Here is a 25475-nt window from a genome sequence, read left to right on the forward strand (position 1 = left end):
AAATACCAACTGATATCCGCTTTCCGAGAATGACGCCTTTCATTACCATCGCGACTCACTGCTCTGGGCTTTACGCTTCCTTAATCCTTCCCACCCTTCATTTCCCGAGCACCTGTCGTGGCAGGAGCAACACGGATGTGATGCCGGCACGCGTAGGAGATTGGTCATACTAGATTCGCTTGTCAGTGTTGAGCTGAGTGCGAGCCGACAAGTCTCCAGTACAGTTGCTTGTGCAATGCAGGGCACCAGCCCTTCGATCCAATTGGGCTCCCTTTTGTTCTTTGGAATGCGTTAAGGAAACAAGGTCACCAACTCCGTAAAAGATATATGACACAAAGAACACCATGGGCTCCCATTCAGTTGGAACTAAGATTAATTCGGGCAAATTTTCTGTCTCCATTGAGTTTGAATTATGCATATTCGACTGTATTGCTGTAATGAGTGCTTACCGAGCACCAGACTCACTGTGCCAAATATAGCTGCGATTGTGTAGGAAGCCCCTTTACCAGTTTAAAAAACTGATATCCCATTTGATTAACATCTGGTTCACTACAGCCTGCACAATCTTGTCGCATTCAGGTCAGCATATAACGAGACACGATTGAACCTTAGTAAATAGCAATCTTGCTATTTGGAACCTCGGGGAATATCAACTGTTGCAGCTCCATTGCGAAGAAAGCAACGCAGACCCACCAGAGCACGTCTCAAATACAAATGTGCAGGTATGAAAAGAATGTGCAAGTTATCCATATACCATGGGTAAAGAAAAAGGGAGTGAGTTCAGTAACTTTCTCATATCAGACAACTCTTGGTGCACGAAAGTACCTTTTTATATACTTTATTTCTGCTTGTGTATGGGCAGTTTACATTTCACTTCTGAAGTACTGTTGCAATGGCTATTAAATACTAGAAATAATGAAGGCAGTTGAATACAGGTACTCACATTGTTCACACTGTAGTAGCTTGGAAGAATTTTAGTTTGGGATAATGGCAGCTCCCTCACCAGCTGACAACATAGTGTCTACAGTGTAATGACAGTTTCCAAGTAGACAATATTTCATCTTATCACTGGGAACTGCTGACAGTTGCAATAACAGCTATGGTGCAAACACATTTGCACGCACGGGCATCTGACAAATGCATTTTTCTGGATGAAAGTTCACACACTGCAGCATGTTGAAGTTCTTGAAAGAATGACATTTTCTTACACAGGAACCAACAGTTTCACTCGGCATAGCAGGCTTTCGGAACACGATTACACAGAGCAAACAACGATGATTACAACAATCATTACACACTTCTCCAATTCAAAGAAAGCAGGGAAAAAAAAAAAAGACCGAGCAATGCCCATCTTATTCACTGGCAGACGCTAGTTTATACATGAAGTAACAACATTTGTTCTAACATGAACTGTTCTCTTCATGCAACAACTGCATAACAAGCAGAAAATGCTAAACAGATGCAGTCTGCTCTAGTGTGGCTGCATGAAAAGATGATCACTAGTCTTTTTTTTGTTTGCTTTTTCTTCTAAAAAATATACTTTATGTGAAGCATGAACAATTTTACTGAGCTCCTATATGTGGCAGGGCTATATTTATATTGTATTTCGAGATACCTGTACGAGATGAACGCTAAGTGAGAATTTTTGAATAAACACAGTTCACGGCTATGACAACACAGAACATCGGGATCTAAATGCCTCCCAAGCCAATACATAGACACATATATAATATATATATATATATATATAATACACGCACACACACACAAATGCGCACACGAATCCACGCAGACCAACACGGTGTGTCGTGGTGTGACGGAACATTGGCATCAGCCTTTGGTAGGCTGATTAAAACTAGCAATGACTCTGGGTCATCATGGCTGCAACACTAGTTCGAGCCCTTAACTGCTCCAGCTTACCAACACCACCACATGCTGCACAGGTAGGTTTGCTTTTGATTTCCTTTTCCTCAAGGAAAAAAGAAACCATTTAAACCTGCACAACTTCAACACGTAAAGCACCTTAAGCACTGCATTAATCATAAGGATACGCACGCATTGCAGGTTACATGGATAAAAAAAAAATTTTTCCTTTCATGGATGCCTTCCTTGCCAAGCTGACTGCACTAAGGTAGATTCTTGTAACTGTGTGATTGTCTCACTAGTCGCAACAGGATTTTTCTACTACCAATAGACAAATCTTTCGGATATCAAACTTTGAAATAACCTTGCTGCATCTACTACAAGCATTAGTTTTCATAACTTGTGATTTTCCATCATGGTCAACTGCCCTTAGCAAACACTTTCTTGAAGAAACAGCAAAACATCTCATTCATAAATAACCTACATATTACATAGTGTATATCTGTAACTCTGTCATGCTGGTGCAGCTGGCACCTTTTCTCGAAAGGCTTCCAACAATGTCAATTGCTGCCTAAAGGGTAGGAACTGGCCAAAGGTCCTGTTTCATATTCCCAACGGATGCAGCACAGCTGGACTGGTATCGTATAACAATTCGTTTGTTTTATCTGCAATGTCGAGCGGCTAACTTTAGCGATATCAGCCGTGCGGTGTTGCTCAAACCTCTGAAGGACAAAAAGAATTAGATGGGATGGAATAGGGACAGAACTATACTACATTCTGGCCCGTGCTATATGAGTGTCACACAAATTAGTAAAGGATCATGCCAGATACAAAGCACATGACAACACAAGATAACAGGGAAAGGCGGGCTAGTTGGTTGTTCAAACTTGTATGGATATTGTAACCGCGCGAACGACAAGGGACATGTTCCTCCGTCCTGTCTGTTTCTTTCTTCATTCCTTGTCGTTTGCGTGGTTACAATATGCATACAAGACAATGTAAGCACAGAAAAAAAAATTGCAAATGCATTGTTGAAATTGCCTAAATAATTTCGTGTAGTTTACCCTGCAATGAACATAGACTATCCCAAGAGCCGAAGGGAATGACAGCAATCACAGGTGCATTTATGATGCAATGTCTGTACAACATCACTGTACAACGTATACCCTGGCCAAAAATCTGCCAGTAAATTAAAAAAATGAACACAGTGACAAACGAAACAGTTCTAATTCAATGCAGTTCCACTATGAAGTAACTGCTAACGGCATCACAACCCATCAAGGCATCGAACTCTCACAGAAGTACTGGCCAACTATAAAGTGCAAGTAGCATTGTTTGCAAGCACTTAATTTCATGCTTTTTTTTTCTTGTGCACCAGTGCTACAGCTTGCATATTGATTACTGTGGTGTTGGTCGCTCCCTACAGCAGACCTACCCTCGAGTACATGCTAATAACGGCCACTATGAGACGTGTGCCATATTTCACCAATACGTGTTCAGAACTGCAAGCTGTATGTGCACGTGTGTTGTGTGTGTGCTTCATAAATGCAAATTCGGCAACACCCACCCTGACCTTCCATAATGGCAACGGTTTCCACAACACAACGGTTAGGTACACTGAAGGACAGACAGCCACACCTTCGAGGTTAGTTAACTGGCAGAAAACACGAAAGGCAGGCATGCATTTAACATGCAGCAGGCGTCTCGTGTGGTCAATAGACGACCGGAATGTGCCAGACAAAGAAGCCTTTTCAGAGGGACGCTTTACAAACCTTAAAAGACAAGCAGTTCAGGTACCTGCTGAAGCATGCCTGGCAAGGCTGCTTCAAAGACTTGATAAGGCAGGCAACTCTGCCCTATGGCTCAGAACTACAAGCCAGGTATTCAACTGAAGTCCTGTACTTCACAAACACAATTTAGCCCTCGCCCCACCAGTCACGGACTTTCCTCGACAATTTTCACGTTGCAGCCACAATTCTGAATTTTGCTTTTAACATTTCTACATAGTAACCAGCACATTTATATAAACACAAATTAAAAGCTTTTTCTCCCACACTGCTCACTTTTTTGCACTCGGATTTTGCACAGAGATCACGTATTAAGGTCTTCATTATGTAGCACCACATGTGGCATCAATACCTGCCTTCTAAATGTTGGGGAATTAGAAAATTGCCACTCTCTGTAAACCCAGCTTCCAGAATGGTCGCTTCATTGAGCTGAGTGAATGGTGTTGCTATTTCTTCAGAAAAATGAACAAGCCTCAGAAGACTGAGCAAGCTTGCTGAAATCTCTGCAAGCTCTGTTTTTCCGAGAGAAAACAGTGACACCATTTCACTCAGCTTGGTAAGCTTGCTCCAACAATTGGGCTTGCAAAAAACAAACAAATGCAGTAATGCCAAATGTGTTACGTTACAAAGCAAACTTCAAGACACAATTTGTACGCAAAATCTGGACACAAACAAACAATCGGTACACGAGACTGACATTTTTACAGGTGGTAAGATAGATGTGCAGGCTACTTGCTGTACACAGCACAAATGCCAATATGATGAGCACGCCTTTACACTGAACACAGTCATTCCTAACAGTTCGTGCTTGTTAGTCGTGGCATCACAAACAGAAACAAGCAACGTGATTGAACTCATATGTAAACAATTAACATAAGTGTCAACGTCACTAAAGATATTACCGAACTTTTTAAAAAGCCTCATAACACCAATCAGCTACTGCAATGAGCTGCTGGTTGTTGCAGCAAAATAACCTAACAGAATAGCTTCAACATCTGATTTCTAGCTGTGAAAAAATTCCCAAACGCTCAACTATTCAATCAGTAGCAAACCTCAACCAAAAACTTCAAGCCAGTGTTCAAGAAGTGTGCACGTTTATGAGATCAAATGCAATCAGTCAAAACATTGATGTTAATTATGCCAAACTATTCAATCAGTATCTGCAATAAGATTCAAACAAGAGCTTGAAACAAAACCTCAGGGACTGCACAAATATTGTCATGTGGTCAAATATTAGTGTAAAAAAAAAAGAAAAGGTGAAGGTATGTGTATAAAGTTTTTTTTGGCGTGTGCGTCAGTTAACAACTTGCTTTCAATAATTTCAACTAGCCTTCCAAGTTTCTCTGTGTTGTCAGTAGAATCCTTGCTTGTTTGTTAAGCTTGTATAATTCAGATTTAACTTAATTTGAAAATGCAAAGCCTGCGCTTTTAGTATCTATGCTAGAAGAACCGTATGCTTCATATAACCACAAGGCATTCAAAGGATGTCGGCAATAAAAAAACTCAAAGCCATCATTTATTCAAATGTGCATATATTAAATAAAAACTGTGCTGGCATTCTGAGGCAGGAATACATAAGGAACTTCAAGCCCCAACAAATTGGCTGCAATAACACACCACTACCTTGGCCAGGCCAAAGCACGAACATAACCTTTGATAGTGCAATATTTCTTTTTGGCATACATATTTTGTTCTCTTTCTTAATGGCACACTTGTGTTAAAATGCAGGCTCAACACCCTACCAAGATTTAGACCGAGCAAGACTACGTTTAGCTGCCTAGCAATTTACAATGTCTCTTGAAGTTCTTAAATATATTTTAAAAGCATGAGCCTTCAAATTTCATTAAAACGACTACACTGCAGAAACCTCTCCTCTATTTCTTTCTTTTCTCCAGCAATTCTCTCGCCCACCCTATTCCACTATCAGTTTGCAGCCACACGCTTACATTTGCACAGCCAGAAAAGTACAGTACTATAACGAATTCCATTAAAAGATCACCAACAGCACGAGAAACCTGTATACAGTATTGACTTCATATGCAAGCATTAGGGTACTCATGACAGGAGAAATGTTATTATTAAAGGGGCAATTCTTTTCTCAGATACTAAACTTGGGCAGTGCCGCCTGCACGTTTAAAATGCTCACACAAAGATAGAAGCCTCTCCAGTGTACATTAAACATCATGCAATGCTGAAAATCTGTTACAATGACTTCCCAAAATGTTGACATTTCTGTCTTTATTCTGAAAAAAAGATACTCATTGCATTAAAAATGACCACGTTTAAAAGTGAAAATAATCTTCAATTTTGGCACAAACAAAATTAGCAGAAAGTAACCCATTGCATATTTAATGAAGATTTGCATAAAAAGCGGGTGAACAAGAATTAAGACCTAATAAATGGGTGCGCTAGCCCAGTCGGAACATTCACAGCTGGTTTTTCTCAAACTGACAGATCTATCTCCTGGCAAAGGCTCCACCGACAAATTCGAACTAGTGTTCACAGCTATGACACCGCCGTTGGCATTTGGCACCGCACTGGGAATCGTATGTGGCTTCACTTCTTCCTGAATTTTTCTGCACTCCCAGAGTGAAAGATCAGCACCTCAGTTGCAAAAGAAGACGTTTTGCGTGCCACTTTCCAAGATAGGAACACATGGTAATGCAGACTTCATGGACAGCCATGCATGCAAGGAAGTGCCAGATGAATCTACTTCCCTGGCAAGGGCACACTGACAGATCTGACAGCCAAACTTTGCAGGAAAAAGTTTCACGTCCAAAAAAGGTCTCCCTGGCAGAGGCAGCCACATTAGTCACGAGAAAATTCACACACAAAGCTGCATTTGCTGGGTTGTGCCGATGAGCCCATTCTTCCACCAACACTAGCTGTGCAAGTGCATCTCCGAAACAATGCAGTCACACAATCGTGCGATCACCTACAAGTGATACGGTCAAGTGTTTCAGCCCCTAGAAATGTGCCTCTGATACTGTGTGCACTGCCTGTCTGGAGCACTGCTATACCATTCCAGAAAACTCGGTAAACTGGCACTATTCTGTTCCAGCAACATGAAATGCAACCTGGTCTGTTCCAGAGGCATCTATGTTTGGTTTGGTTTATGGGGGTTTAACGTCCCAAAGCGACTCAGGCTATGAGGGACTACGTAGTGAAGGGCTCCAGAAATTTTGACCACCTGGGGTTCTTTAACGTGCACTGACATCGCACAGTACACGGGCCTCTAGAATTTCGCCTCCATCGAAATTCGACCGCCGCGTCTTTTGGGCCAGCAGCCAAGCGCCCTAACCACTCAGCCACAGCGGCGGCTTAGAGGCATCTATGAATAGGAATGCAAAATGCTGGTGCTGAAACTATTCGATTTTTGTGCAGGACACAACATAGAAATTCAGACTGCATTTACCGCACCAAAACGATGCAATAAAAAAAAAGTTTCTTGCTATGAAAGAGTGTTTGTTAGGGCAGACGGGTGCATGGTCATAAAATGAAAACTAGCACAAAAATACAAGACAGAATGAACAGACGAAGACGAATGATCTGATCTGGATTTCTGCAGTGGTTTCTGCTTTATGTCTTTACCTTGAATTACTTAATGCGTGTGGATACCCCCTCACCCAACTCTCCAAAAAGACAACTACAAATTACCCATGCCTCATAGTCACTTAATAACGGTTCTACATGGATGTGGCATCAGACTCATGGCTTTGCTGTGCATTACATGAGATACCAGGAAAATATGTATTTTACTGACACTAAATTTTTTTTTTTAAGTTGCTTTTTTCCACTTATATGTCCCCATTACTGCAGGTGGTTTTCCTATTAGTACATGTGACAAATATTTAAATCAGAAGAAACATAGGGATTGTGAACACAGAAAAAGGCTGAAGTTTAGTGCAACAGTGTTTTATCAAAGAGCATGAACTGCTAGTTCAGTAGTTAGTCGAGTCGCTGTCAAAACTACACACACTATGACATGCATAACTGGAAAAGTCACCAAGTCATGCACAAGGTCCCTTTTCTAATCCTGGCACCTTGAACCTCTGCAGAATACAACTGAACATCCTCTAAGCACTGGCCTATGCAGTTTAGACAGGGACTACACAAAATGGGTCACACTACACAGGTACAGCACACAACGATATAAGTCCAGTCATACCAGCACATGATTAGGGCCAGTGATGGCATGTAAATTGTCAGTACTTACAATTACACATTGCCGAAAAGCTACAACACAAATGCACAATGTTTATTCATGCACTGCAGCTTGAACAATGAAAATTGTTGCACTGTGAAATGAACAAGTGTACAGAAATCAGAACAGCTACTTAGAAGTGCCCAGCATGCAGCAGACCAAGAGGTTTGCTTAATAACACTGATGACATTGTATAAGTTTGCTGCTGCCGCAGCAGTAAACATAGCATGCAAGCAATTATTGTATCTGGAATGTCTTACACCAATTTATTTTAATAAGTTTAGTAGTTCATATGAGCCTGCACACAAAGAACACAAGTGTTTAGTGAAGAAGACAAAATAGTTAACCTGTTCCCAGTGCAGTTATGTGTCATTAATCTTTAAGCACGCGCCAGTCTATTCAAGTAGTTCTCCATGCAAAATTAATAGCAGTTTTGCTGCATTAAGCTAAAAAACAGAAGACATTCTGGCAACATATGGAAAAAAATAAATAAAAAACAGTGTGCAATGCCAAGTACATTTATATACATGGATCTTCCTGTACAAATACATAGCATTACAGGTGGTGGCACCAATGCTCAATGCAAGTGGCCAGTGCTCAAAGCTGGAACAGCTATGAATGGTACTAAAGGTGCAAGCTGCCCAAGTTGTAACCACATCAGCTGCAGCCAAATAAAGTTAGCTTAAAGTGCTGCGATTCTGCTGCAAACAGCAGCAGTGGGACCAGGCAGACTCCAGCAGGTTAAGCTTAATTGCTTAATGTTATATCAGCCATACAGCAATAGAGGCAACAGAGATACACAGAGCAGCTGTTTTAGGCATTTAATACGCTAGAGAAGGTAAAAAAATTTAGCACGGGTGTCGCCAACATGGCTTATTTTTGCCACTCACTCGGAGACATTGACCACAGAGTCCTTTACGGCCTTCACACCCTTCACACACAGGAAAGTTTTTAAGTCCAATTTTCTCAGCTATAGATACATCTTTTGCTGCCAGACAAAGATCGGCATAGCTAGAAAGAGCCACTGAGTCAGTTTTTAGTGTGGTAGCACTGCTAGGTGCATTTTTCGATTTCGGGCACACGTACGTCCCTGAAGCTTGCTGTGCGGCAGGCGGCCAACTTGCCCACCGGGTTGTGGACAACGCGCCAGGTGTGAACACCTGGCAGGCCTTCACCTGGGAGGTAAAGGCCTTTAGGGTGAAGGTCGCCATGGTAATTCCGGGTAAAGGCTTTTATGGTAAAGGCCTTTTGGGGCTTAGCCATGCTAAACCATTCACGAGGCTTTTTTTGCTGAGGATGTAAGTAGGCTGAAGTTGTCCTCCGTGTCCTGCGAGGGTATTGAATTTTGGAGATGTTGAGGAAGTGGGAGAAGGAGTAATGGACTCTGCGTGGTTCATGTGACACAAAATGCCTTTAACTTGCCGTGTCTCATCTCAGCTGAAATGTATGTTTACATTGTTTAGCATGCCTTGTGAAACTAATGCTCTGAAGAATGCTTGTCATATGGCATTATAGATGGCAAACAAGAGAGCACTTCCTTTAGATATTTTAACAGTTAATGATAGAGTTAGCAAGCTTATTGGCTAGGCTGGCTTGTCATTATAGCTAGATACAAAGTTCCCACATGTTGACAACGCAAGTTTCAAAACTGTCGTTCACCTGTGTACTCTCAAAAGAGCTGTTTGGCATGCTGTGGATAGAGATTAAAGAATCCATATATTTTTAGCAACATCGATCTGCAACAGCAGCAGCAATGGGGCTAGTTGCTGCGATCATGTCTCTGGGCATGCAGAGCATGAAAGACAAATATACTTAGGCAAGAAACGGAAGGCTGAGACAGTGGGCGGATGCCCTGTTATTTCCTGCTTTTATTTACTTTTGTATTTCGTGCAGTGTGTTCCCTAAGAAATACTAGTCTGACACGAGTAGCAGTCTCTCATGACATCCAAAGACTGCAAAGCTCTTTTTCAACTGCAATACTTTTGAGAACTAAAACATTGGCCTATTTTTATTTGTAAACTAAAGTGCTCTTCTTGAGTATTGCATGCTAGATAAATTGTGGAGATGCTGAAACAGTTTATATAATAACTGTTTGATTTGCGAGGCATCAAAGCTTCAGTGCGGCTTATGTGTGCCTTTTTGTTGCATTTGTATATCATGCTCAATTACGTGTTGTGCTGTGTGTGTAAAATTGCAATGTGGTTGCTGTCAAGCTTTCAAGCGTACCACGTCACTCTGTGGGCGACTGCAGTTTCATCCAGGGACGAAGCGGCTGGCACACACACCACTGAGAGCTGTTGCCTTGTTCGATGCAATATCTGACCTTTCTGGTGTGCAGCCAGGAAAACAACGAGGTGGCAACTTCAACAAGCCCATCGCTCATTACCAGCAAATGGTGTGTTGCACTCTCACTTCTTTGTTAGCCCTTTCGGTTTCGGTGTCGTCATACGTGCACATAACTTGTTCGGTGTCTCTCTCAGTAACTGCTGGGACAATATGTGCTGCGATTGGCCGAGTCATATATTATTTGGAGCCATTTGCGACAAGCCATAAAAAAACATCTCAAGCCAGGCATATGCAAAATGAACGCATAAGATCATTTTAAAATATGGGTGCCTGTGTGTTTTACGACAGCTGTGATATGGCTCCAATAGTGCTGTTTTTCATTTGCTTGATTTTAAAATGCAAATGCTTTAGGTTAAAATGTGCCCAGCTGTTTACATAACCTCTTATGACAGGAATGAGTTAACTAAGACCCCGAAAGTAATGTTGAGTGTTCATGTGAAGATATGAGAACCTGACAGAAATTGCACAATTAATCTCATCTGGGAGGCAGGCCATGGTGGCAATGCTGGCATTAATGATGATGATTCTAGTGATGGTTGTGATTTTATGCTTTTAAGGGTGATGAAGTCTTTGGAATGTATGTAAAATGACCGTTATTCACTACAAACTTTTTCGTGATCACTGACAGCTTGCAGCTATACCGTATGTCTAGGGGCGTGCGAATGTTCTAAATTCTCACATAGTGAACGGAAATATAACTCGTGTTTGATTCACTGAACGAATAAAACAATCCGCACTTTCAATTATTTGAAACAAATTTAACATGTTTCGAAATATTTGAATAGTTTTCAGATAATAGCAAAAAAACAAACTTAGTTTTCTTCGATGGCTGTTTCGAAAACAGCCCACTGTGATCACAAACTGCGTGCTGCCGCAATGGTTTATGTGGACAGGAAGCTTCAGCGCCGCAACATGGTCCATTTCTGCATCAGCATTCATAATGCTCATACAGGGCCTCCAAGGTTGGGCGACACAGCAGGATTCAGCCAGGATTAGCTAACCCTGCCTCAAGGTCCAATCTCTGAGACCATGAGTCATAATTCGCACCCGTATCATCTACTGAGATATGGTGTTAGTTCATTCACTGTCGTCACCAGTAGTGCAAGTTTATTAATGCTTATGAACATCACACAGCGATCATAGAGTCAAAGGGACACCAAGTACAAATTGGAGTTGGCCCTTATGGATAGATTATCATGTTCTAATAATAAAAAAGGCTACTTTCACTGAAAAGAGAGCTTTATTAAGTTAAAAAGCTTAGTTACATATTTCAGCGCCATTGGTCATTTTCTTAGGAAAGCTGTGGTACCATCAAGACTGTTATTGCTGCAGATCCGCCATTAGCAAGTGAATAGCAGACACTGCCATTGACTTAAGAAGCCCACCAGATTGAATGAAGTGGCAGGAAAAAAATTTTCATTTTGAAATTAATTTTAGTGCAATAAATGCGACTTCTGCCGCTGAACAAACACAAGTGTAGCCAAAAGTGCTACACAGCCGATTTTTATTGAGAACAAAAATTGTCCACAAGTGTCACTTTAATATTCTGTGTTACATCCCCCTACTGGAGACCAGAGTTGTCTTTTGCAAGCTTTAGCTAAAACTTCGTAGGCGATACGCCACCGCTAGTGCTTCACGGTTTACATTTGCATGCTGCAAGTCAAATCAGTTAAATATTCACTAAATATAATTCATATTTAATTCATATTTGATGAATTTAATTTCCTATTCTATTCATATTTGATTTGGCAGCAAAGCTATGCTATTTGTTTTTGATTTGGTATTGAAAAAGTATTATCTACATGCCCCTCATTGAGTCTGATCATGTATCATATATTTTTTGTTTCCAGATGTGCATTTCTTAGTTCTAGTTTAAGAAATTTCACAGCCATCTTTTGAGCCTTTGAACTTGCACATGTATTGTGTGTTGTTCTTTTGGATCAGGATGAAACAAGGAGCTCATATAAACCAGAATGCACACTCCACATTTCTACCTGGGCCATGTTATCAGCTGGCATGATTCACATTCTAACTTCAGAGTTCATGTCTAATACTCATTAAGTATTACTGTTTCATCATGGCTATTGTTCCAAAACAAAACGAATGATATTGTTCTTAGATGTGGCACCAGTGTTTGCTTACCTGACTTAATGTACTGCAGTTGACCCAATAAGGTCTTTAATTAGTGCGCCGCCACGGTGGCTCAGTGGTTATGGCACTCGGCTGCTGACCCGAAATGCGCGGGTTTTATCCCGGCCGCGGCAGTCGAATTTCAATGGAGGCAAAATTCTAGAGGCCTGTGTATTGTGTGGTGTCGTTGCACGGAGCGGTGGTCCAAACAGTTAAGGTTTTAAAGTTCTAGAGGAATTTTCACACCCAGAGGCAGTTCTGCAGCTGCAACAGAAGTTTTCAGCCTGTGCTGATAGTAAAAGCTTCACAAAATGCAGACCACGGTAGCTGTTTTGAGTAATGAGGAATTAGTCAAGGAAACAGTTGAAAATTCTGCAGCAGCCTGAAAAAAGTCCGCTGGAACAACTCAGGCATCTTAAACTCTCTTTTGTTAAATGAATTGCAGAAAACTCAAGTAAACTTTAGAAGCCATGGCCGAAGTCAACAAATTTTTGGCAAGAAAACAAGCTAGACAAATTTTTGACATTCAGCTGCAAATCCATCTTTTAACCATCAAGTTTATATTGTGTTCTATACCACTGCTGTAGTTTGTTTATTTTCACTAGTTCCAAGATTAATATGCTCTAAAAACCACCATTCATACACCATGATAATAGCTCTAAAACAGACAACCTATGATCGTGCTGCGGCACTGGTATCGCGGAGCCTCAACCAAAAGACAGGAACATAAGCTGCCAACTAAAACAGCTACCAACAAAGAAAGGAACAAATTCTTCCAAAAAGGTTACTCATTTATGCAAACACAGGCTCTGACTTTAGTGCAATGTAGCAGTTTTCACTGATTAATGTCTTTGGCCACAATTCAACACTGATGAACACACATGATCAAAATATGATAACTGCTGAAATTGAACCACCACTGCATGCAAGCAAAACTAGAATAGGTGGTACAGCAGCATGCCTAAAAGCCATGGTGGCATCATTAAGCTTAAATATTTAGCTATGCTAATTTAAAGGCATCATATGAAACAGTGCTGTGAAGATAATGTTCAGACACAAGAACTGCTGCACCAACTTGTGTCACCTGATGCTTTGTCGGAACATGATTGAATGAGTTATTTTAAACAGTAAAATTGAGTCTGTAAACAAAGAGCTACAGGTCTTTGGTGGCACCCAAACAGTGGCATTTTCCCTCAGCCAACTATTAGAACCTTCACTGTTTGCTGCTGATATACATTCAAAAGAACACAGTACGGACACACTTCTGCCAAGAATTTGTCAAATGCCTTGAGCTTTCACTCAACCAGGAAAGCCAGAACCACATGGCTACTTCCTGTGCACGCAAGCAAGCGCCCCTTGTGAGCAAGACCTTCTGACCAGCAACACTGGTTGTCCTCACTGCTTGGACTTGGAGTGGCGGCTCCCCCGCAGGGCTGACTTGAGGCTGCCCTTAAGGCTGGCCCGGACGGGGGCAGACGAAGTGGTCGGGGCGGCATCGGGGGGCCGGAAGGAGGTACGCTGGTCCTCAATGCGGCCTGCCTGTACGCGCAGGATGAGCGAGAAGAAGTCCTCGTCGGGCACCGTGGGGGCCGATCGCGAACTTGGCACCACAGGGGCGCTTGGGGCACGCTGCAGAGTGGGCATGCTGCTGCGCTGGTCCTCCAGCCGGCTGCCCTGTAAGCAACAACGCCATCAGCAAGCACCAGGGACATGCACTCTTGTGTGAGTCGCATATTATGCCATTTCTTAGCAAATTAAACTGTTTAGGAAGGCATTCAAGCAAAAGACCTCCTACAACATCTTTGCACGAATGATAGGATGACGTATGTTCACGCACAAATGATATGTGACCTAACTGGAGCACTAGTGCTTATCTGCTTACGCACCCGCCATGCCCAGTCAACTGTGCCATGGCATATGCTGCCAGTCATGCTGCACTTTGGATCCAATCCACGCGTAAAAAATGGCCATGCCAAAATAGCACAGCTCATAACGGCCCGCAACCTTTCTTTTTGTGGGGACATTACCACATGCGGACCTTTGCCACATGTTCGCAAATGACCTGACATGAGAAGAGTCAGTTCACTGATGTGGCAAGTGCATGACTATGATGTGATGAGTGCAACACAGTGAGTGAAGTTCAGAACTGCCATATATACTTGGCAGTTCCAAGCTGAAATGACATTCTAAAACTGTTACTCAGAGTTTTTAGGTATTCAAAAACTCAAATACTTTGAACAGTGAAGTTGCGGTGCAAACCGAATTGAATAGAAACACTATTCAGCAATTTTTCCACACCACTGCGCACAAGCCCTAGCCTCCAATGCACTACAGTTTTCATCAGACAGTAGCAGAGACGATGACAACCAAGGTGCCAAGAAATTGCGACTGATAAAGGCTGAGGTGGATCCTGCACTACAGCAACATTTTTCAGCGTATATCACCACAGCAAGGTAAATGGATGGAAGCCTGGGAATGTGGAAAAAAGAAGCCCAATCTGCTACCAAAAGATATTTCAAGTTAACGAAACTTTAAAAAGAAACGAGCAAATTTCGAATGCAGCCTATAATTCTGATTTTGCATCGGCCCATGCAAAATCCTGGACTAATGGAAGGCAATTGCAAACTTCTACTCAGTTAACTTCCGCAATCTTTAAGAGCGAAAGCTCTGCTACTCGAGGTACAATTGAGTTTGCCTGGCTTTGCGCATCTGACCTTGAAGGCCAACTAAGGTCAAACCAAGCATACACCTCCAAGACTAACAATGTATGACTATGTGTCTTGCTAAGCATAGCCATGATATGAATGTATGGTATGGTCATAGCTAATGACCAGCAAGCACGTGACCAATGGCCAGTGGTCGCTTGACCTCCAACATTGACTTTTGACCGCCTTTAAAGCTGAGATTTGCATCGCCAGAAGTGACATCATGCGATGATGTAGCAATGATGTCACACCATTTTTCACTATAAATACCGCCGGCTTTGCTTTCGCTTGTCTACTAGGTTCAGCCGGGCTGAACCTCAGCGAATTTTTTAAAACTATGCCTGCCTTCCTTAGGCCACCACCAATCTGCCAAAGGACTATAGATACCAATTTTTTGTGTACGTGTTTTCTTCTTTCAAATGATGCGTTCGACATTAATACATGTATTGTGGAGATTCGCCCTACTCTGTCCCCTTGGGTTTGCTTCCACGCGATGCGTCCTCCCTACTCAACACAGGAGGGCACCTGCGTCGCAGCGACACTAGCACCAGAGATGACGTGCTTGCTGCGTCCGTGGGGGAGAACTTTCTCTTTAGTACCTCAGGAACTCGTCCGGTTCAGACGTTTCGACGCGGCACTGTGCTCTCTGCAGTGGCGTGAGGCTTCTCGAGAACGAATCCTGCGAGCTTGTCCTGGCCGGCCTCACCATTTCTTCCCTGCTCTTGTGTGGGTGAACATTTGCTCATAACTTTGCTGGTGAGTCAGACCACCACAATCCCCCAGTGTATTTTGTTGCTAGCTGGTATTATTGTTGTTGCAGTAATAAATGCCTTTTTGGTGTCAGCCCGTGTTCCTTCAGGGCAAGGCCTGCCGTGGACGGTTTGAACTGCCAGCCGCAGTGAAGTGTGGAAGACGCTCTTATTCTCCTATTTGAACCCCACAACATACATGGATCACCACGTGATATTCGCCTATGACCGCTAAATAATTTATAACTGAATTTCTTCCTGATGATGTTTTCTTTTTGGTTTCATCAACTGAACAATGGCTGTAATGTGTAGTTGACCTCTAGCTGTATTGTGTAGTTGACCTCTAGGTCACGTGAGGCACGAAAGAAACGGCAATGTAACTGCTGACACGTCGTTTGTTGTCATTCCTGCTCTTGAAGTACGCTGGTTTAAGTGTTGTAGTGAATTAAAACTACACATTAGCATTTATATTGCAGGTTTTTTTCATGTCTCACGTGACTTAAAGGTCAACTACATGTCACAGTCATCGTACGGATGACAAAACTGAAACCGAAGCAGCATGAGAGAAGAAATGCAATTACAAATTATTTAGCACTTGTTGGCGAATACCACATGGTGACCGATGTATTCTAATGCCAACGCATCATTTAAGAAAAGAAAATATGTAACTAAGGTTAGCTGACTGTAGTCATTTAAGCTCGGCAGTGCCTGCTATACACACTCACTCACCTGGCACCGTACAATCATGTCAAAGAAGTCGTCCTCGGGCACAGATCCCACGGACATACGGTGATGGTGATGGAGGCTGTTGTTGTTATGGTTGTTACGGCGCAGACCTGGCAGCTGAGGCAGGCTGGTGCGTTGCTCGTCCATGCGTCTGCTTTGCATCCCTACTATAAGGTCCAGTAGTTCATCCCGCACACTGGCACTGTCCTCAGCGCCTGAAACAATAAATGAAATAGGCTCAATGCAAGGTGCAGAGCATGATGCATTGTAATTGACCCACTAAGTACCTATTCCTACCCTAACCCCATTGTGGTAGTTCAGCACAAAAGCTATCTTTATCTGATTCCTTAAAGGGCAACCCACATGAAGCAAACCTTCACGGTGAACTTCGCGCAGCAAGCACCAGCACAATGGAACGCCGACGTACCGTTGGCATGCCGCACCAAATACAGCAAAAAACGGGTGGCTGCCACTGACCGCTCCTGCCATGATTTCGGTGTTGCTAGAAACGGCGCGATTCTATATACTCAGTAAAATTCTGAAAAGAACAGTTTTGCATTTACACTTAAACCATTATTTATTTATTCAATGGCGACAATGAGAATGAGTTATCCTTTGTACCCTCTTTCTGGACCAAAATTGTTAACGTGTTTGAACCTCCTGTGCTTTCTGACATCAAACGATGCGCACTGGCTAAGTCTAGCAGCTTTGAAACTCTAGAAGCAATCAGAAAATTTGGTGTACTTCATCGCTAAAATTTTGTGCTGCGGGCACCTTCAGACAAAGTAACACCATACTGCGCCTTTTGTTTTCCGTGAACATGAGGCACTGTGTAGCAGCAACGATGAGCTGGTAGTGAAGTGAGAGGCCCCGCTTTAACTGGTGCCGTCATTTTGTAGACGCGGGCGGAGGTCAGACGTAGTCGGTCCTGATTGGTCCGCGCTGACAACCCACGCCGGGCAGCCGTTCACCAGTTTTTCACAAAAAAAAAATTGCCTCATGCGGGTTGGCCTTAAGAGGGAAAGTGGGGATCAGATTGCGAAAATCGCCAAAAGTCATTTTTGAGAGGTACACTTTTTGGCATCTACAACACCCTTTCTACGTTGTACTAAAAATATTTCACCCCAAAAAAAAGCTCCAAGTGATTCAAATCAATATATTTGTCGGCATCTATACACAAAACAAATAGTATGTGCTAGTTTGAACTTTTTCACGATTGTTTTCTCAAAAGTTTATTTCCAGCTTATCACCTTGCTCATGTAAAGCATACCACAGCAATTGGTGTATGGCTTTTTATCCTGTTTATTTTGTTGTAACTGCTCAAATGTGGTTCGCATCAAGACAGACTCAGATTTACCGTTTAGGATCATGTTTTTACTGCATGATAATTAGATCATGATATATTCTAACCATAAATAGAAGGTGCACACTGTGTTCTTAAAAAAAAAAAAAAGAGCAGAGAAATTTTTTTTTAGTTAAGAGAGTCTTGATTTACAGCACTCTTCTTAGTAAATACTAAAGTATTTACAGACCCGCAGCCCATTTTGTTGTCATGCTTGGCTTTCCACGAGCAAGCATCATGTGAACAACATACTATAAATAATGATAAAACAAATTGGAGTAACACGGATAATTGAGCTAATTGGTACATCTTTGAAAACTTTCGAAACCGCTGCGACTGGGGACAGAAAGAAAAAGACACGAAGGATAAGGGCTACTATCAACTGAAGTTTATTGGAAAAAACACAAGGTTAAATAGCTCACACAAGGCAGCCAGCAGCGCATGTGCCTACCCCCGAAATGACAAAACGAATCACTGTGTTGAATTAAGATACCGAATTTCACAATCATGGATTACAACAGATGGTGTGCTGATGCACATGTCGGAGTTTTTGTGAATATGATATGCCTCAGATAATTCCCTTGTTTGCTGATTAGAATGCCTATACGGAATATTTGTACTATTGAACAGAGGTACACGTGCATTTTTGTCCAACGGGTTAGAATTGTTAAGTTTGCAGTCTCTCTAATGCAGGGCCAATTTAGAAGTAGGAGCCCCCTTTAAAGACGAATTATGTTGGCGTAGCCATGTGCTTATACATTTACCAGTTTGGCCTATATAACTCTTGCCGCATGTGAACGGTACATCATATACCACTCCCTCGGCACAAGGTGCAAACAGCAACTCATGTTTTATATTGCACTGTTTTTTACTTTCTCTTGACTTTTTTTTTTCTGACCTGTCTCTCCTATCGACCATAGCACAGATTTTTAGTCTTTAAAATCTTTAAAGGGGGCTCCTACCTCAAATTGTCCCTGCATTACCGAGACTGCGAAGTTAACAATTCTAGCCCGTTGGACAAAAATGCATGTATACCTCTGTTCAATAGTATAAACATTCTGTATAGGCATTCCAATCAGCTAACAAGGGAATTATCCGAGGCATATCATATTCACAAAAACTCCGACATGTGCGTCAGCACACCATCTGTTGTAATTCATGATTGTGAAATTCGATATTTTAATTCAACACAGTGATTCGTTTCGTCATTTTGGGGGTAGGCACATGCGCTGCTGGCTGCCTTGTGTGAGCTATTTAACCTTGTGTGTTTTCCAATAAACTTCAGATGATAGTAGCGCTTGTCCTTCGTGTCATTCTCTTTGTGTCCCCTGTCGCAGCGCTTTCAAAAGTTTTCAATGATAAAACAAAACCTACTGAAGATATCCTTGTGAAACTTTATTTCCAACTGTTTGATGCCATTTCAGCCAGTCTGACAAATTTCATCACTCAAAGTCGAAAAAGAGAAAAGTTCACCTTCGATCCCCTCTTCCCCGTTAAGGGTCTGCAGAGAAGTACTGCAGAGAAGCCACTATAGCAGGTTGCTGTCGCCCCTGCTTATGCTGTGTGTCCCTGTATTCAGCCCACTTTTATGTTTTCACGTGTGCGATTGGTCATTAAATGTATTATATGACTATAATTTGTGGAAATTTTAAACGTAGCCGGGAAATCATGTTATCTGGAAATGTGCTAACCAGGGAAAAAACTGCAATTTTATGAGACATTTTTAATGCCTGCGATTTTGAGCGCATGAACCGGGAAATTGTAGAAACCAGGAACGCATGAACGCGGTTTTACTGCAGTAGTTCAATGAAATATCACATGAAAAACCTACTCAGAAAAATATGTGCATTTTTATTCCTGCAAGTTCTTAATATTTATTGTGAAAAAAAAAAACATTAAAAAGAAACAGACGCCATGAACGTTTTGTAACATGGGTGATCTCTGGATTGACAATCTAAAAATTAACAGGAGAAAACAGATTGGCAAGAAATGCGAATGTTGTCTTAGCATGTCAAAAATCCATCAGACATGTACCCTTGTGGTAATGTGAAATGCCAATGCCGGTCCGAGTTTTTAGACCCCCTGGATAGAGGCATGGGATGTTTGTTGCATTTATTTCGCTACACTTGTGTTAGATCCATGGGCAGGCTCTAGTAAATAGAGTTTTAGAGTAACCAGGTGCTGCAACTAGTTGTAGGGTATAGGCTTTTTATTGGTGGAAAGGTGGGTGCACTTGTGTGGGACGCGTGGTTGCTTTCTGTTTAGCCAGTTTCCCTCACTGCACCTGCCATGGCGATGATGAATGGCCTATTGTGTTAGATGAGGCTGGCGTACGGCATGCAAGAACACCCACACCAGCACCGCCGCAGTGATTTCGCCGAACGTGCGATTTACAGTTGTCACCTTAAAATGAGCGTGTCAGTATGCATAAGAATTTTCTCCTTGTAATTCGCATGAAAATAAAAGGCAAGCACATTTTCATTCCAGCATCTGCAACATCAGAAACACGAACGTGCCAGTGACTAGTGCGGCATCAAAATTCCGGTCATCTCACCCCCCCAATGCTGCTGCTGCACCCCTTCTCAGCACTGCAACCAGAACAATCTGCACCCCTTAGTGACACCACAGTACGTTAGTGAAGAATGACTGCAAAAGAAAGCAATGAAGAGCACAGTGAAGTATTAGGGCTTTACGTCTCCATGGTGCCAGCAATGCCAATCCAAAAAGGTGCTCAACCTCCATATTGTGATGGCAGTTATGCTGAGGATGTTTGTAGTGCGGTTTCAGTTTTGTATACAATTGTTACACACATGCTGTTTCGAGGCTTGATTTTCGTGAAAAAAATCTATGTACTATCAGAATTGGGTAAATATGGTAACTCAACAGATTACTGGTGCCCTTCAAGCCTAAATTGAGATTTGACTGTATTACGTATGCACTGACAATATGCAGACCACTTCTTCAGAAAAGAACTGCACTTTGACACAGCTCTTGCCAGTAGTGTGTTTGCAGTATTTGTGCCAACAGTGTGCTGAATGCTTCAAGTGAATTCATGTGTATATATCTTAGTGCAATTGCTTACTCGTGTATTATGTGTCATGTATCGAAATTTTCATTCTATAAAGCTGTTTAGATATGTGTTATTGTTCTTTTCGCAAAATGCTGTACCCCTTTGCTTTATTTTTCTTTCTTTTTCATCTTCTGTGATCATGTTCATGTTTTCATCAGCCCCCCACCCCATGTAATGCCCTGCAGGGCCCTTAGGGTATCTGAAATAAAATAAATAAATAAAATAACAAAAAATAGAGCTTTGTTCACACCCGTGAAGTAATCGCAGGCCGCATGCTAATAAGGCTTTCTCTTTCTTGTTGCGTGTATTCGTACAGCCACTAAAGCTACTTTTTGCGCTCACAAAGCAATTCCGCTAAGTATCATCATGCAACTGAGTATGTAATTGCACCAGTGAATCACAAACACAGGGCGTTTGAAATTCAGATTAAGCATCCTGCCATAATTTAAAGAGGCTGTTATGGATCACTCATAATGACTGCAGCTGTTGCTAGCAGAAAATTTCATGCACAGACCAACAAACTCAGTTACCGCTTAGAAGCCATGTCTAAATGACAGGCATATATTAAAACCATTTTGATTTGACTGCCGTTTAATTTGGACTATTGGTGTGGTCCCTACAAATGCCCATGTAAGTCTATGGCATCGAACACTTGTCAATTTGATAATTTGGGTGCTGCTGTCCTCTTAAAGCGTGTTTATACTCCGACGTCCTCAACGCGCGGGAGAGCGCTGGTGGTGGTCAGTCACGTCAGGTTGGTCATGCCACGCCAGGCGCAAATCCGGCCCTCCTACAGTCCGACGCGACACAGCGGCTGCACCTGGAGAAGCGCATGTGCAGATGATGCGCAGTACGCTCAACGCGCCATCTGTTGTAGATTCGCGAAGCAGCGCCGCCCCAATGAGAGGCGGAACTGGTCTGGCCGGGCCGGCGGAGGCTGACACGCTCGGCGCAAAATATACACATGCTCCAAGTTACCCCCGGTGTGGTAGGGGTGCGCCAAAGCCGCTGAACACGTCGGCGGTCAAGTGCTGTTGGAGTGTACAGGGTCTCGCTTTGGCCAACATGACGTCGTCGGGCCGCGCGCGCGCATGTTACCTCAGAGTATAAACGTGCCTTTACTGGTTAATTTCGACAGGCTCCCGAAGAGGGGCTATGTCAAGGTATGACCAGCATGGCAAGTGATTGTCCGAATGTCCCTCATGAGGCCTGAAGTTCAAGGCACTTGTGAACCTCTGCTGTGATGATCATCAGAGGGGCCCATTGCAAGGCCAAAAACAGTTCAGCCATATAACTTCATTTTCTGAGCTTCGCCATCAGCCCAAGGTGACGACGGCTGTCTACAACACCTGAGCCCTCTGAGCCAAGCTCAGCTGCACACATTAATTTGGGACACTGATTGGCGTGTCACTGGTCTCTTTTTTCTTTTCAGAAGGTGCCTTGCTGTTCTAGTGCAAATGTGTGTTTCCCTCACTTCCATCAGTATGTTTCTTCCGTTATTCACGCTGTTCATGTAGCAAAGCCTATGCACATGCAATGTCAATACCCTTGCCATCATAGAGCAGTTCTGCTTCGGCACTCCCGAAAGCGAGCATGCATTCAATCATTTCATGGAACTGGAAAAAACTGTTCTGTTGTGCAGTTTTCATCTCAAAAGCAGACGACCGTCGCCCAGTTTTTCACCAGATATATAATTACTGTCGGGCAGAAAGTCTTTCGCAGGTCCTTGGGTGCCATTCGTTAATGCAACCTACTCAAGCAAAGCATAACCGCTGGATCCTTCCACAACCAAGCAAAAGTTTACTCTAAAAATGGCCCTTCTAGTAAGCAACACAACAAAGTTAGTGTGTGCATTCAAGCTAATCAAACACAGTATCTTATTAGAATGCAAGTTTCAAAGTGTCACCACAGTTCTGAAACTGAGACAGCCCTTCTGTGAACACCATGCATTGTCTGCTTCAAGACATGTGCTTGGAACAGTCAGTCAGCTAGCACTCGGGCTATCATTGCACTCATACATTTTTACGTAAAAATTGGAGGGAACCCTTAAGCTCCGCCTTAATTAAGGATATGATGGGATAGCATTAATGAGTTAATGCTCATATAGTAAGTGGAATTTGTCACTCTCGACTTTACATTCATAGGTCCCTGGGAGTCCTCACACCACTCCTTCCGCAATGGTGCAGCAGTTAAGGGTTGCGCCACTGCACTGCGATGGCAGGCACTGCCACCGGTGGGGCTTGTGCGACCTAAGTTGCTCTTCCCGAGCAACCTCTCGCGATCAATCATTGATTTAACAGCCACCTGTCACGGTGGTCAGCCTGCTCACAATCTGGTGGGCAGGTTGTGGCGACACCACAAGGTCACGTGACCTAGGTGGCCCAGGTATGCCACCGTATTTTTCGCTCGCAACGCTCGCAATGCCAACGCCGGATTTTCTGGGTAATGGGGCCTTTAACGATATCGCATTAAAAACTAATCATGGCACATAACATGTGGATGCTACAAGGGCATGCATATTTCTTCCAGGTAATTGCTTACGGCGTCAGTTAACAAGCTTTTCTAAAAGTACACTGGTTTGTGTACAGCAGCCATGGCTGTGGCTTAAACCAATAAAGACAGCTTAAAACACATGTCAGACTCGGGATCCAGCTTGTCTATTGGATATTAACTTGCGTTCGCAACTTTTGCAATGATGCAAAGAGGCCATAGTTTCAAATTTGACACCAACTTGTTTAGCATCTGTCTAGCTCTATAACTTGCCTAAACAGTGTCACAACAAATTGGGAGTTCCCTATATGATGTAGCCGAAATACCAACTGATATCCGCTTTCCGAGAATGACGCCTTTCATTAGCATCGCGACTCACCAGTAATTAGAAAATAAAAGCTTAACAAAATAGCATTCCCCGAAGGCATCTTTCTTGAACTGCATAATGAATACTCTGTAGAAAAGTACCTAGTAAGCTGAGTGGTAATGGCAGGTTCAGCCTGATATGAAGGCATTTAAGGCCTGAAGCGAGCACATGGAAGCATGCAAAAAGGGAAGATACAAGAATATACAGCTGTTCAGTCACAAAAGAGCACAGTACAAAGCATTGTACAGTAAGAGACAAGAGACGAGGATTTCACACAATTCACATATCGAACAGCAGCTACAGTGTAACCACGATCTAACGAACTCGGATATTACGAATTACTGGCTATATTGAAATCTTCCTAAATATTTTTAACAAACACATGGAACTTTTAGTTTATATCGAACGCGGCTGACCGTGAAAAAGATATACCATAACCATATATACTCGCGTAATGAACCCACTTTTTTTCCAGAAAAGCTGACATCAGTTTGAGGGGAGTGTTCATTACGCAGGAAAAGAAGTTTCAAAACATTTTTTTGGAAGGGTCAAAATTTCATATCACACCGCCTTCCGTCCTTCCGTCATCAAATAACGCAAGTGGTCAGATGCGTTCGTGCCGCTGGTGTTCGGCATCGTTCACTATGATGCAATCCGACAATTCTGTGGTACCCTGCGGCACTGGCTAATTGCGATGAGATAGCGCGAACACACCAGCGGCATGAGCACCCCCCCCCCCAATTACTTCTCTGGCAGGAGCTCTCCTCAAAAGATAAACACGCAAGTGGTGATGTTATCAGCAGGCAGCATTTGAACGCGCTGCCAAGGTCTGCGCTGTGGTCGGCGCAAAAACTGAGGAACCCGCTACAAAAAGCTAGACAAAAAATAAATAAATTCTGGACAACAAAAGTGGGAGGCGGGTTCATTACGCGAGTATATACGGCATCGAACCCCCCAGCACAAAGCAATGCCCACTCAGATGGAAGGCTGCAGGCTTTGCTGCACTATACACTTGACTGATGGTGGTGCCACAAGCGTTCAAGCCAAGGTTTGCACTTTTATTGAGCACTAGTGTTCTTATCTCGCACTCGCCAACAGCACCATGAAGGATACCGCAGCGTGAAGGGTTGGTAGCCTGACCGTCAGCATGCATTCACACCTCCTGTACCCATCAGCAGCACCACGGAAGCAGCGGCATGGACAGTTGCTGCCTTGCAGTAACTATCCCCCTATCATGTCGGATGTCACAGAGGTGGTGAAAGCGATGTTACCTTTCCCTCTGATGTACCAGTTTCCATGTGACACAGCTGTAAAGCAGGGAAGCCACTCTAGCTGATGTTTGGCCTGCCACTGTTGCAAGCTGGCGGTGCTGTGTGGAGAAGCCAACCTAACCGGCACTCGTCTTTTTGCAGCCTTCGTTACCGCCGCAAGCACCTTCAAAACAGCACTAAAACTTCAGAAATAGTCTCCTGTTTTTAGTAAGGTTTGACTCAATTGTCATCCCTTCACTGACTACATTGCACTGCTCCTGCACGCGCTTCTAACGAAATTTTACATTGCGAATTTCAGCTATATCTAACTATTTTCGATTTTATCACTTCCTCACTGTAACAAGGTTTGACTGCGTTTAGTGAAAAAATATTGAGATTCGCCTTAGTTCAGTCAACCATCAGCCTAGGCTGGAAATATTGGCACA

General features: G+C 42.9%; 1 protein-coding gene and 1 long non-coding RNA gene across 3 annotated transcripts in view; one reads left to right on the top strand and one right to left on the bottom strand.

Moving 5' to 3' along the window:
• Nucleotides 1-822: 822 nt before the first annotated feature.
• The window catches only part of LOC144115134 (G-protein-signaling modulator 2-like), a 46902-nt gene continuing 22249 nt past the window's right edge, over nucleotides 823-25475 (bottom strand). For both annotated transcript variants that reach the window (XM_077649311.1, XM_077649312.1), the window contains 2 exons: nucleotides 16514-16725; nucleotides 823-14004 (listed from right to left, as the gene is read on the bottom strand). In XM_077649311.1, coding sequence (XP_077505437.1) covers nucleotides 13726-14004; nucleotides 16514-16725 — 491 coding nt within the window. In that variant the 3' untranslated portion in view covers nucleotides 823-13725. The remainder of the gene's footprint in view (nucleotides 14005-16513; nucleotides 16726-25475) is intronic.
• On the top strand, nucleotides 13923-25464 carry LOC144115136 (uncharacterized). The gene is made up of 3 exons (XR_013311263.1): nucleotides 13923-14052; nucleotides 15688-15791; nucleotides 20340-25464. It is a non-coding gene; the product is annotated as an uncharacterized LOC144115136 (long non-coding RNA).

Source organism: Amblyomma americanum, chromosome 1 (assembly GCF_052857255.1).
Source record: "Amblyomma americanum isolate KBUSLIRL-KWMA chromosome 1, ASM5285725v1, whole genome shotgun sequence".
In the NCBI taxonomy this organism is placed as follows: domain Eukaryota; kingdom Metazoa; phylum Arthropoda; class Arachnida; order Ixodida; family Ixodidae; genus Amblyomma; species Amblyomma americanum.